The 13,134-nt window shown below is 41.0% G+C and overlaps 1 protein-coding gene across 4 annotated transcripts in view; it reads left to right on the plus strand.

Annotated features, from left to right (window-relative positions):
• The first annotated feature begins 6 nt into the window (after positions 1-6).
• GADL1 (glutamate decarboxylase-like 1) overlaps positions 7-13,134 on the plus strand; it is a 195,805-nt gene continuing 182,677 nt past the window's right edge. For 2 of the 4 annotated variants that reach the window (XM_010835559.1, XM_010835563.1), the window contains exon 1: positions 12-132. In XM_010835559.1, coding sequence (XP_010833861.1) covers positions 81-132 — 52 coding nt within the window. In that variant the 5' untranslated portion in view covers positions 12-80. Of the gene's footprint in view, positions 133-155; positions 176-13,134 lie in introns of those variants that run through there. The other 2 variants (XM_010835560.1, XM_010835561.1) reach the window with 2 other exon arrangements.

Consider the following 13,134-nt stretch of genomic DNA (forward strand, 5'->3'; position numbering starts at 1 on the left):
GGGGGCGCTGCCTCGGCAACTGCAGCCGCCGCGGCCTGAACGGCAGGAGCCGCGCCCCGGCAGCCCTGCGCGGAGCAGCGATGAGCCTCCTCCCGGACCGCGAGCGCGCCCCGGACGGTAACGACTCGCGAGGTCTGACCTCCCGCTGTCGGTGGATCAGGGGTCCCGGAGGAGGGTTATTTGTTTCCCCGTCAGGCGGCTGGTGTGGGTATTAAGTCCACGTGTTCCTGGAGTTTTTGCCTCCTTTTCTGCTCTTTTGGGTGTTCTTTGAATAAGACAAGTTCACTTTGCTAAAGCTCACAGAACCGCTCTTAAACAGCGGTGGGCACTGGGCGGGTTTTTGAGATCAAGCACAGAACAAGATTCACCGCTGGGGTGCCGCGGATATCTCTAGATGCAGAGGGAGCCCCTTCCCTTTAAGAAATGATCGTGCTTCTACTTGGGAAGTGCCCGGCATCACCCCTACCCCGCCCCCCCGCCCCGCCTCCACCTGTCTCCTCCACAAACAGGCGTTAAAAGAGGCTACCTCATCTTATAGTGAGTGAGCCCTCGTGTTCTTGGGGGTGGGGGACCCGGAATGTTAGTTGTTCAAAGAAGGCATCATGCATCGTTCAGCAGAGTTCCCCAAACCGACTTTAGAACTCGGGTATCATTTAGCCCGTCTCGTAAATGATGGTTATATGATTCTGCTAGGGAAGAGTCTCAGGTTGCTATGAACGGGTGATGTAATACTCTGAACTTTTTTCCCATAAAAATTCACCTATTCACCTTTTCGCTTGTTTGCTAAAGATTTCAAACTTGACCCCTTAATTGCCTCGGTTTACCCCTGGTTCAGAAGCCCTGCCCTGAAAGGTCCTCATTACTGCTATTTGCTAGTTAGTTATTGACCTTTTAGGAAGAACGTTCCTCCAGGAATAACTCGTCTTTGCATCAATAACCCTTTTGGACTGTACTGAACACGGCTTAATGAAGTTGCTTTTTAAGCCGAAACTCTCTGGGGGCTTGGTGAGGCAGGTGCACAGGGCAGGATTCCCTGGAGACCAGTCATGTAAAGGGCGGGGATTTTCACACAGTAATGGGTAAGTCAAGAATCACTGTGCTGCAAGAAACATTTCATTCCTCCCTTTCACAGTCCTAGGCAAAGTTACCAGCATCGCTACCCTGGATCCTCTTTTGAAAATAGTTTTTTAAAGTTGCATTGTTACTGTTATTCTTACAAAACAGAAATAGACTCACAGACTTCAAGAACGAATTTATGGTTGTCTTGGGGAAGAATGGGAGGAAGGGCTAGTGAGGGAGTTTGAGATGGACATATGCACACATATTTAAAATGAATAACCAACAAGGACCAATTGTATAGCACAGGGATCTTTGCTCAATGTTATGTGGCAGTCTGGATGGGAGGGGAGAATGGGGGAGAAGAGATACCTGTATATGTATGGCGGAGGAGTCCCCTTTCACCTGAAACTTTCACAACATTGTTTGCTAGTCCGCTATACCCCAATACAAAATGAAAAGTTTTAAGTTGCATGGTTACTGTTTCAATAACAATAACATAAAAACTGTCACTTTGCTGGAACTTTTTTGTAAAATGATTACTTTCATGTTTCTGAGATCAACACACAGTGCAATCTAAGGAAGATAATTATTTAAAAAACTGGTTGATACTTTAGGCTGATTTTTTTTTTTAATTCCTAATAATATAGCAGGTTTCTTTATGTGAGGGATGGACACACAGGATAGTTGTATCTGACTGCCTTAGCCCTGCACGCTTTTGTTTGTTTTGTTTGAAATCTTAATTCCTGTTTTAAAGCCACAAACTCTTTAGACCTCTGATAGAAACTTTTAAAGTATCTAGTCTTCCTAAATTAAGCATAAGTCCTTATAACCAAGCGTGTCTGTACCTTGTGAGGACTTCATTGATTGCTATATATGAGTAGTGAAGTGCAGAGGTTAACCTTCAATCTGAATTTCGGAGGATACCAAAAGGCTTTAGGCTGCTGTCAGTCCAGTTATCCTTGAGCAGGTGACAAGGCGATAACATGTCCAATAGCACCTAATTGTGCCAAATGTTTGCTATGACATCTTAAAAGAGGACAGGATATGTATCTGTCAGACTTTGTAAATTTCTAAGTATGTTTGACAAGACTGTGAAAGTGATGTGATGAGTGTATTAGATGACACACATTGTTAAAACAGACTGTCTGGCTGAATATCTGTTACAGACTATACATTATGGAAGAATGTCATAGGGAATTTTATTACAAATAAATAATTCTTACTCTACTCCACATGTTTTGATCCAGTTTATAGTCTGCCCATAGTACATCCCAGAGAAATTTAGGCTAATTATAACAGATTTGAAGTTCAATTCCAGTAGAAATAAAGAATTATTTGGACTCAACTCATATTTTTCCTCCGAGAAGGCAATGGCACCCCACTCCAGTACTCTTGCCTGGAAAATCCCATGGACAGAGGAGCCTGGTGGGCTGCAGTCCATGGGGTCGCTAAGAGTCGGAAAGGACTGAGCGACTTCACTTTCACTTTTCACTTTCATGCATTGGAGAAGGAAATGGCAACCCACTCCAGTGTTCTTACCTGGAGAATCCCAGGGACGGGGGAGCCTGGTGGGCTGCCATCTATGGGGTCGCGCAGAGTCGGACACGACTGAAGTGACTTAGCAGCAGCAGCAGCAGCATATTTTTCCTTCTGGTTTGAAGTTATAAGACAAACCTCCTACGTAATTTTGGCCTGCAAAGTCATAGTTTCTTTCTTATGCAGCTTTTGATTCTTGCTTTGATTCTTCACTTTTAAACTGGAAGGAACTTTTAAGTTTTAATAATAAGGGGCAGAAACTTTTCCATTGAAAATCTGACTTTTATGGAATGTTGTAAGTCTGGTATATTGGAATAAAAAATTGAAACTGTGATATTCAGGAACAAAATTTCTGTGTAATTTTTTGGCCTCTTGTATATTTCTTTGTTTTCTTTCTCTCTATAAACTTTTCACTTTTTATTTATTCCTTTTGCTCATAATTTAAATGAAACCCACTGCAGGTAAAATTTATGACCCAGTCTCTTATCCCTCCTTTAAGGTATGAAGTGCTCATATTTATTGAACACTTACCTGCTAGGCTGAACTACAAGCACTAACCTCTCTAAGCCTCACTAGCGAGGAGAACTATTATTGTCTGCTTTTATTATAATTATAAATTTTTAAAAATAAAACTGAGGCTCTGGGAGGGTGACTGTCAGCTGTGAGTGTTCAATCCATTCCCTTAACACCTAACCCAGGGTGTTAGGTCCTCTCCTGCTGGAAAACAATGTTGCATGTCCACAGGTGGAACGCTGGCGAGACCCCTGGAAGGTGGCGCTAAGCTCACTGAAGTGACAGGAGCATTCTTCCCTTTCCTGTTGGGTGGGAAAGATGGAAGGGAAGAGCCTGGGTATTCAGAGAGCTGGCAGTGGCAGCTCCCTCTCTCCCTCTGGCCAGGGTAGGGACCTGTGCTTTGCCCTGGGGGCAGAAGCCCTCTGGTTGCTGGGAATGAAGGACAACTGTCCCTTTCTGAGGCAGAGGCAGCGCCCCATGGGATGCTCTCCAGCCCTTCTCTGGAGCAGATGTGGCAGGGGTCCTGCTGTCTCAGGCTGCCCAAGATGGGTCCACATTACAAGGTGGTACCCTGAGCTCTGCTCAGTATTCTGTAACAATCTAAATGGGAAAAGAATTTGAAAAGAATGGATACACATATATGTATACCTGAACCACTTTGCTAAACCCTTGAAACTAACACAACATTGTTAATCAACTATACCCCAATGTAAAATAAAAATTTTAAAAAGACAGCACCCTGGGAGCAGGCGACCTGCAGTAGAGCAGAATTGTTCTCTGTGGGGAACTGTGGGGGCAGAGGAAAGAGAAGGATGCACAGCGAATGCTCGGATGTGTAGTATCTCCCAGTACATGATGAAAACTCTGTATCTCAGTCTCTTCATCTGTAAAATAGGGATAAAGATATCCACTAGTTGAAATTATTGTGAACATTTGCACTGATATACAGAGTGTCTGGCAGGTAGCAGGCTCTCCATAAACTTATTATATTCCGAAAATTGGATATAGAGTTTAATGAGGTAATTAGAATCTGTTAGCAAAGTGCAACTTTCCAGAAAGATAGTTAGTGTGAAATCCATTCAGCTGTACAACACTAACAGGCACAGTGTACCTACTGATGTGGGTAGTCTGCCAGATGTGTGATCAGCCACACACGGGGTGTGTGTGTGTGTGTGTGTGCTTCGTGTGCTGTGTCTTTGCAGTTGGAGCTTTCATTTTGTGCAAAGAGTGAGGAGAAGTTAATTTATATATTAAAACAGAAGAATGAGTTAGGAGTCCCAGTGAATCCTGGGAGATTCAGAAACCAGGTTGCTCCTGGAGTTACCCTCACAACTCACTTTGAAAACATTGATTCTTGCTCAGTGATTTTTCTATTGTATTGAGTAATTTTGTAAATTCTGTTTTGTCTACATTGAAACACTTTTCAGAGTTTTTTGTAATTGGTTACATCTCTGTTTCTTACCTTAAGTCCATGAGAGCATGGACCACATCTTTCTATTTACTGAATCCCCAGCATCTAGCTTGGAGGCTTCACTGGTGGCCCAGATGGTAAAGAATCTACCTGCAATGCAGGAGACCTGGGTTCAATCCCTGGGTCTGGAAGATCCCCTGGAAAAGGAAATGGCAACCCACCCCAGTATTCTTGGCTGAAGAATCCCATGGACAGAGGAGCCTGGCAGGCTACAGTCCATGGGGTCACAGAGAGTTAGGCATGACTAAGTGACTAACACTTTCACTTTTCACTGTACCTAGCTAAGTGCCTGACACACTGCAGGTACATATATTCAACATCTATCTGCTGAGTAAAGAACTGTGTGAGTGAATAAGAAAGTGATGGGTGGTAACAATGTGTGATTCCTGAAATACATCAGTTCTTATTTTTGCATTTAAGCTTGAATTCATACTCACTTTTTCTTCCTCCAGGTTGTTTATAATTGTGAAAATTTGTAAGTATTTACATGCCAAACAGTAGGGTGTTAAAAACATATAAATATTTCTTTGCTGGATGGCATAAATAAATTATGATAGGCTTTAAAAAGCTATGTGATGGCCTTCTGTTTTTGGAAAATCATTACCTGTTGCAAAAGGATCTAGGTGGAAAGGCAACAGAGGATTAATAGAATAAAAAATATTCCTTAGTTTTTTTTGCTTGTTTATGTTTTCAATTCTTATGTAATGAACTTGCTTTCTTTTATAAGGAAGAAGCACGATACAAGGACTATGTACCATAAGACAATTGGGAAGTTCGGTTTGACATAAATACACTACCATGTGTAAAATAGACAGCTAGTGGGAAGCTGCTGTTAGCACAGGGGCCTCAGCTCAGTGCTCTGTGCTGACCCAGGGGATGGGATGGGGGCAGGGAGGCTCAAGAGGGAGAGGGTATATGTATACGTATGGGGGTTGGTGATGGACAGGGAGGCCTGGCGTGCTGCAATTCATGGGGTCGCCAAGAGTCGGACACGACTGAGCGACTGAACTGAACTGAACTGATAGCTGATTCACTTTGTTGTACAGCAGAAGCTAATAAAATATTGTAAAGTAATTACACTCTAAGGAAAAAAAATACCATAGACCACTTACACTGCATCACCTAATTCCCTGACACTGGACACTTAAGTTATTTTCTCAACTGACTTTCCAAATGTGTCTGCCCAACTCTTTTTGAACATTTAAATAAGTTTTGACCTTTCAGGGTTACAAAGTAGCATAATTGATTTAAAGAGATGAGCAGTTGAAAAAGAAACTCAAAGTAGGAAAAAGAAAGCAACTTAATGCCAATGACAAAATTTTCGAGCCTGTGGTACTGAATACATTGCTTTGCTGCAAATCATAGTTAACTTTTAGTCTCTCCTGTGCCCTTGGCTTGCCTCCCTTTGTTGTGTAAGGATTGTGGCAGTTCATGAGTACCTAATTAGTCAGTGCTCCCTAGTTGTTTTGTGCTTGTACTTGAGGTGCTTTCATCCTGGCTGCCATTAAGTATCCTTTCTTTGTTTGCAGAGTTAGGGCCAGGAAAAAGAACTTTATAAAGCAGGGAAGGTGGTCTCTTGCCTTTCTTTGGCGGGGGGCGGAAATCACCATTCTTTGGGAATAGAGCTGTGAATAAGTAGCTTTTAACCTTACATATTTTTTCTTTTTAACATTGAGATAGTTGGTATATAACATTATATAAGTTTCAGGTGTACAACTTAGTGATACATAATTTTTAAAGGTTATGCTCCATTTATAGTTAGTATAAAATGTTGACTATACTCCCTGTGTTGTACAATAGATGTAAGTCCCCCACATATGAAGCTTCAAATTCCAAACTTTCAAAGGTGCAAACCTGCATTCCATCACTCAGACATGAGTGAAGCTGCAGCTCGCCCCTCCGTCTCCTGTTGCTGATGACCCTTCAGCTCTACCATCTCCCACCTCCTCTCCCTCTGCCAGTCAGTAACTCTTCTTGCCTGTTCCCTGGATGCCAGCCCGTGTGCCAGCCACTGTACTGTCCTACTGTACTTTCCAAGGTCCTGTACCTTAAGACTGAAAATGTTTTCTTTATTTTGTGTGTTTTTTTATATATTATTTGTGTGAAAAGTAATATAAACCTATTACAGCACAGTACTACATAGCCATTTGTGTTAGTTGGGGACCTAAATTTGTTGAGTCTAAATTTCTTAGAGTTTTGAACAAATTGGACTTATGAACACACTCTCAGAACAGAACTCATTCATACATAGGGGACTTATTGTGTAGTTGTGGATTATTTATTTTATATATAGTAGATTGTATCTCTAATACCCTCCTCCTATAATCCCCCTCCCCACTTTCCTCTTTCCACTTGTGACCGCTAATTTTTCTCTGTATTTGTGAGTCTATTTTTTGACATAGTCACCAGTTTGTTTCGTTTTTTGGATTCCACATGTAAGTTATATTATACAGTGTTTGTTTTTCTCCGTCTGACTTATTTCACTCAACATGATGCCCTCAGAGTCCATCCGTGTTGTTGCATATGTGCATACTGCAAAATCTCATCCTTTTTCATGGCTTAGTAGTGTTTCATTCTGTGGGTGTGGATTGTATATTATAACATCTTTATCAGTTCATCTGTTGATGGACACTTAGATTGCCTTCATATTTTTTTAAGTATAAATTCAGATTACACACACTGCTGGAGTATCGATGTTTCTTTTTTCCACATCACATGCAAGATCTTAGTTCCCCAATCAGAAATCAAACGCATGCCCCCTGCAGTGGAAGTGGGAAGTCTTAGTCACTGGAGCAAGGAAGTCCCTGCTACTGTATCTTTATTGTAAAGAGTGCTGCTGTGAACATTGGGGTGTGTGTATCTTTTCAAAATAGCGTTTTCCTTATTTTTTTAATATGTATCTGGGAGTGGAGTTTCATTATTTTTGAATGTATACCCAAAACTATATATGGTGCTTCTATTTTTAATTTTTTGAGAAACTGCCTTACTGTTTCCACAGGGGTTGTACCAGTTTACATTCCTAACAACCGCATAGGAGGTTTCCCTTTTTAAAATACGCTCACCAACATTTGTTTGTGTTCTTTTTGCTTGTAGACATTCTGAGAGGTGTGAGGTGATATCTCATGTGTTTTTTTTTAATGTTTATTTATTTGGCCGCAGCATGTGGGATCTTCAGTCTTGGTTGTGGCAGGAGGGATCTTTAGTTGCTCTGTGTGAGCTCTTAGTTCCCTGACCAAGGGTTGAACCTGAGCCCCTGCATTCAGAACACAGAGCTTAGCTACTTGTCCACCAGGGAGCTCCCTCACGTGCTTTTAATTTGCATTTCTTTGATGACTGATGATACTGAAGCTTCTGTATATATTCTTTGAAAAAGTGGCTATTTGCATCTTCTGCCCATTCTTTAGATGGGTTGTTTGTTTTTCTGATGTTGAGTTGTAGGAACCGTTTATATATTTTGGATAATAACCCCTTATTGGGCATATCACTTGCAAATATTTTATTCCATTCAGTTAGGTGTCTTTTTGTTTTGTTGATGGTTTCCTTTGCTATGCAAAAGCTGTTAAGTTTAATTAGATCTCATTTGTTTGTTTTCCCTTTTATGTCCTTTGCTTTAGGAGATAGAGCCAAAAGATACTGTTACAATATATGTCAAAGACTGTTCCTCCCATATTTTCTTCTAGTTTTATGGTTTCTGGTCTTATATTTAGCTCTTTTATCCATTTTGAGTTTATTTTTTGTATATAGTGTTAGAGAATATTGCAATTTCATTATTTTACATGTAGCTGTCCAGTTTTACCAAAACTACTTATTGAAGAGACTGTCCCATTGTAAATTCTTTCCTCTTTTGTCATGGATTAATAACACAATGGCAGAGAAGGCAATGGCAACCCACTCCGGTACTCTTGCCTGGAAAATCCCAGGAGGAGCCTGGTAGGCTGCAGTCGACGGGGTCGCTAAGAGTCAGATAGGACTGAGCGACTTCACTTTCACTTTTCACTTTCATGCCTTGGAGAAGGAAATGGCAACCCACTCCAGTGTTCTTGTCTGGAGAATCCCAGAGATGGGGGAGCCTGGTGGGCTGCCATCTACAGGGTCACACAGAGTCGGACACAACTGAAGTGACTTAGCAGCAGTAGCAGCCGCAACACAGGATGGTGTGATCCCTCACCTACAGCCAGACATCCTGGAATGTGAAGTCAAGTGGGCCTTAGGAAGCATCACTACGAACAAAGCTAGTGGATATGATGGAATTCCAGTTGAGCTATTTCAAATCCTGAAAGATGATGCTGTCAAAGTGCTGTACTCAATATGCCAGCAAATTTGGAAAACTCAGCAGTGGCCACAGGACTGGAAAAGGTCTGTTTTTATTTCAGTCCTAAAGAAATGCAATGCCAAAGATGTTCAAACTACTGCACAGTTGCACTCATCTCACATGCTAGCAAAGTAATGCTCAAAATTCTCCAAGCCAGGCTTCAACAGTTTGTGAACCGAGAACTTCCAAGTGTTCAAGCTGGATTTAGAAAAGGCAGAGGAACCAGAGATCAAATTGCCAACATCTGCTAGATCATAGAAAAAGCAAGAGAATTCCATGAAAACATCTGCTTCATGGACTATGCTAAAGCCTTTGACTCTGTGGGTCACAACAAACCGTGGAAAATTTTTAAAGAGATGGGAATACCAGACCACCTGACCTGCCTCCTGAGAAATCTGCATGCAGATTAAGAAGCAACAGTTAAAAACGAACATGGAACATCGGACTGGTTCTAAATTGGAAAAGGAGTATGTCAAGGCTATAGATTGTCACCCTGCTTATTTAACTTATATGCAGAGTACATCATGAGAAACGCTGGGCTGGAAGAAGCTCAAGCTGGAATCAAGATTGCAGGGGAAAATATCAATAACCTCAGATATGCAAATAATACCACCCTTATGGCAGAAAGTGAAGAAGAACTAAAGAGCCTCTTGATGAAAGTGAAAGAGGAGAGTGAAAAAGTTGGCTTAAATCTCAACATTCAGAAAACTAAGATCATGGCATCTGGTCCCATCACTTCATGGCAAATAGATGGGAAAACAATGGAAACAGTGATAGACTTTATTTTCTTGGGCTCCCAAATCACTGCAGATAGTGACTACAGGCATGAAATTAAAAGATGCTTGCTCCTTGAAAGAACAGCTATGACAAACCTAGGCAGCATATTAAAAGCAGAGATGTTACTTTGCCGACAAAGATCCATATAGTCAAAGCTGTGGTTTTCCAGTAGTCATGTGACAGTTGGACCATAAAGAAAGTTGAGCAACAAAGAATTGATGCTTTTGAACTATGGTGTTGGAGAAGACTCTTGAAAGGCCCTTGGACAGTAAAGAGACCTAATCTGTCAATCCTAAAGGAAATCAATCCTGAATATTCGTCAGTTGGACTTATGCTGAAGCTGAATACATTGGCCACCTGATGCGAAGAATTGACTCATTGGAAAAGACCCTGATGCTGAGAAAGACTGAAGGCAGGAGAGGAAGGGGATGACAGGATATGATGGTTGGAAGGCATCAGTGACTTGATGGACATGAGTTTGAGCAAGTTCTGGGAGTTGGTGAAGGACAGGCAAGCCTGGCATGCTGCAGTCCATGGGGTCACAATGAGTCAGTCAGGCCTGAGTGAGTGAACTGAACTGAACTGACCCTAACTTTTGCATTTCATAATTTAATCAACCAAATATGCATTCCTAGACCTAATAATTTAGTCCTATTTTAAAAATTACGATAGGTCTTTTAATTTATAGATTTACTATCCTGACCTTTTCTATTCAAATAATTTATCTGTTGAAGAACTTGGGCCATTTGCTCTACATAATTCTCTGCAATCTGGATTTTACTGCTTTTGTGCTAATGATTTAACATTTTTTTTGAAGCTTGCCTTCTTTGAACTCTGGCTTGTGCCTTCCTAGCCCTTCCTCTTTCTCAGTCCTTTTGGCTAAATTACACTTTTTAGTCTGATCCTTAAATTCTAGAGACAACCATGAAATCATCTTATCTATTATGTTTTTTATTATAATATTAGGCAATAAAGCATTTAATTAAGTCTCTCCTATTCAGCTCCTCAATTCTTTCATGAATTTCATTAAACATTATAATGAGTTGGCTGAAAAATGATGCTATCATTTACTAATTATTTCAAACAGTAGTAACTTGGGTGTATTATGGGGCAGTTTTTATAAACTCTTGTACACTGTTGTTGAGATTGTAAAATGGTATCACTGCTATGAAAAGCAGTATGGAGGTTTCTTTAAAAATGAAACGTGAAACCACCATATAAGTACTAGTAAAGGGAGCCTGGCAGGCTACTGTCCACGGGGTTGCAAGAGTCAGACACGACTTAGCGAGTAAACCACAAAACCACCACAGTTCCACTTCTGAGTAAACATCCCAAATAACTGAAAACAGAGTCTTAAAGAGATGCCCATGTTTACAGCAGCAGTATTCATAATAGCCAAACAGGAGGAAGAAAGCCAAATGTGCATCAGTGGATAGGTGGATATATTAAATATGGTATATGCACTCAGTGGAATATTATTTGGCCTTAAAAATGATAGATGTACTGTTATGTGCTCCAGCAGGTATGAACCCCAAGGACATTATGGTAAGTGAAAGAAGCTGGACACAAACAGACAAGTACTGTGTAATCCCACTTATATAAAGCTGGGAAGAGAATGCTCGTTATCAGGAGCAGGGGGAATAGAGGGAGTGGAAAGTGTTTAATGGGTCTAGAGTTTCAGTTTTGCAAGGTAACAATTATGGAGATCTGTTTCATAACAAAGTGAATTTACTTAACATAGTGAACTGTATTGTTAAAATGGTTAAGGCAGTAAATTTTATGCTATGTGTATGTTTTTTTTTATCACAATAAAAATGGAATACCCAATTTAAAAACAAGCAAAAATGCTTTTAAGGATAGAAAAATTCATGAACTAATTTAAGAACTCACTTACCTCTGTGAACGGTTTAACCCTTGTGTGTCCGATGTTGCCATTAGGAGCACTGAATGCTATCACGTTCTCAGGAGTTGGGAGGTGTCCATCTGTTTCTTTGTCTCTCCGTTGAATGATGTCAGATCGCTTCTCTTGAGTTCTTTTCTCTTGGATCCTGTTGCTGTTTCCCTCCTCATGGCGTTTTCCATGAGCATCAGCTTTTTTTCTTTCTCCTAATTCTAGTAGCATTTTAAATCACCATTTGCTGCACTTAACTCCAGCTCATTGTTTTTAACAAGTTTGGCAGTTACCTCATCTTGCTTCTTTTAGCTTACAAAACGTTGAAATTGTCCAGGATACAAGGTAGTTTGCCTCTGAATGAGGTGCAAAGAGGACTATGAGTAAAGTTTATAAATACCTGTTACACTGACATTGTTCTATATATTTATTTTGCATTCCTAGTGTTCTTAGGTGCTTCTGGATGGTGGATGTTGCTAGATAAGAAGCTTCTATATAGAGTATTTCTCTATTTGGCAAACTATTTTTGTGTAAACACATGCATGAATAATTATAGTTCATACTTATAGTTTGAAGAAACTGATAACATTGCTCAATAGATAACATATGTAAACAGAATTGGCATGTAAGTCTCGGTTTAAGGGGAAATTATAGCTTTACTCAGTGTTCTGCACTGGGAGTGTGACTGACTTCTAGCCCTTAGGGCAATTCCTGCATGCTCTTGCCTTACTCGCTCTGTTTACACTACTCCCATCAGCTGTCCAACTGATGCTGAAAACTTGGCTTCTGTGCACTAGTACTGAAATTGAATCTCAGAGTCAGAGTTCTGGGTGAAGTAGAAAAGAATTGCTTTATTGCTTTGCCAAAGGGGAGACACAGAGGGCTTCCGTTCGTGACAACTGTATCCCAGCCCTGTGGGTATTTGGTGAGAAGTTGTATAGCAATGACACAAGGGTGATGTAGCTGATAAGATTAAGGTGTGCACAGAGTCTGCGCTCCTTTAATCTAGCCTCAGGTGGTCTTCTCTGGAATGAAAAATGCTTGTATCTTTCATTTGTTGAGAGTTTATTTCTATAAACCAAATTATCAGTGCTTCCCTGGTGGCTCAGACAGTAAAGTGTCTGCCTGCAATGTGGGAGACCCAGAAGATTCTCTGGAGAAGGAAATGGCAACCCATGCTGGTACTCTTGCCTGGAAAATTCCATGGATGGCGGAAGTTGGTAGGCTACAGTCCATGGGGTCGCAAAGAGTCAACACGAGTGACTTTCTTTCTTTCTTTTAGTTCTATAAAGAGCTTACACATATCTTGTTATGTGTATACCGTGAGGCAAACCAGGACCATACCCCAAGGCTACACTATTGTTTCTTGATCATTTCTCGCTTGTCTCCGCATCCCCTCCCTTCCCTGATTAACAACTGTTAGCTCTGTCCTTTGTAACTTAGGGAAGGTCACGGAAACTGGAGTCTGTTCCCACAAACAAGGCACAAAGGGAGACCTAGAAAGGTTTCTGTGCCCAGGAACCCCAGAGGGCCCTTTGGTCTCACTACTAAGAGATCTGTAGTATAGCTTCCCGG

This window comes from Bison bison, unplaced genomic scaffold, assembly GCF_000754665.1.
Source record: "Bison bison bison isolate TAMUID 2011002044 unplaced genomic scaffold, Bison_UMD1.0 scf7180017864043, whole genome shotgun sequence".
Taxonomy (NCBI): Eukaryota; Metazoa; Chordata; class Mammalia; order Artiodactyla; family Bovidae; genus Bison; species Bison bison.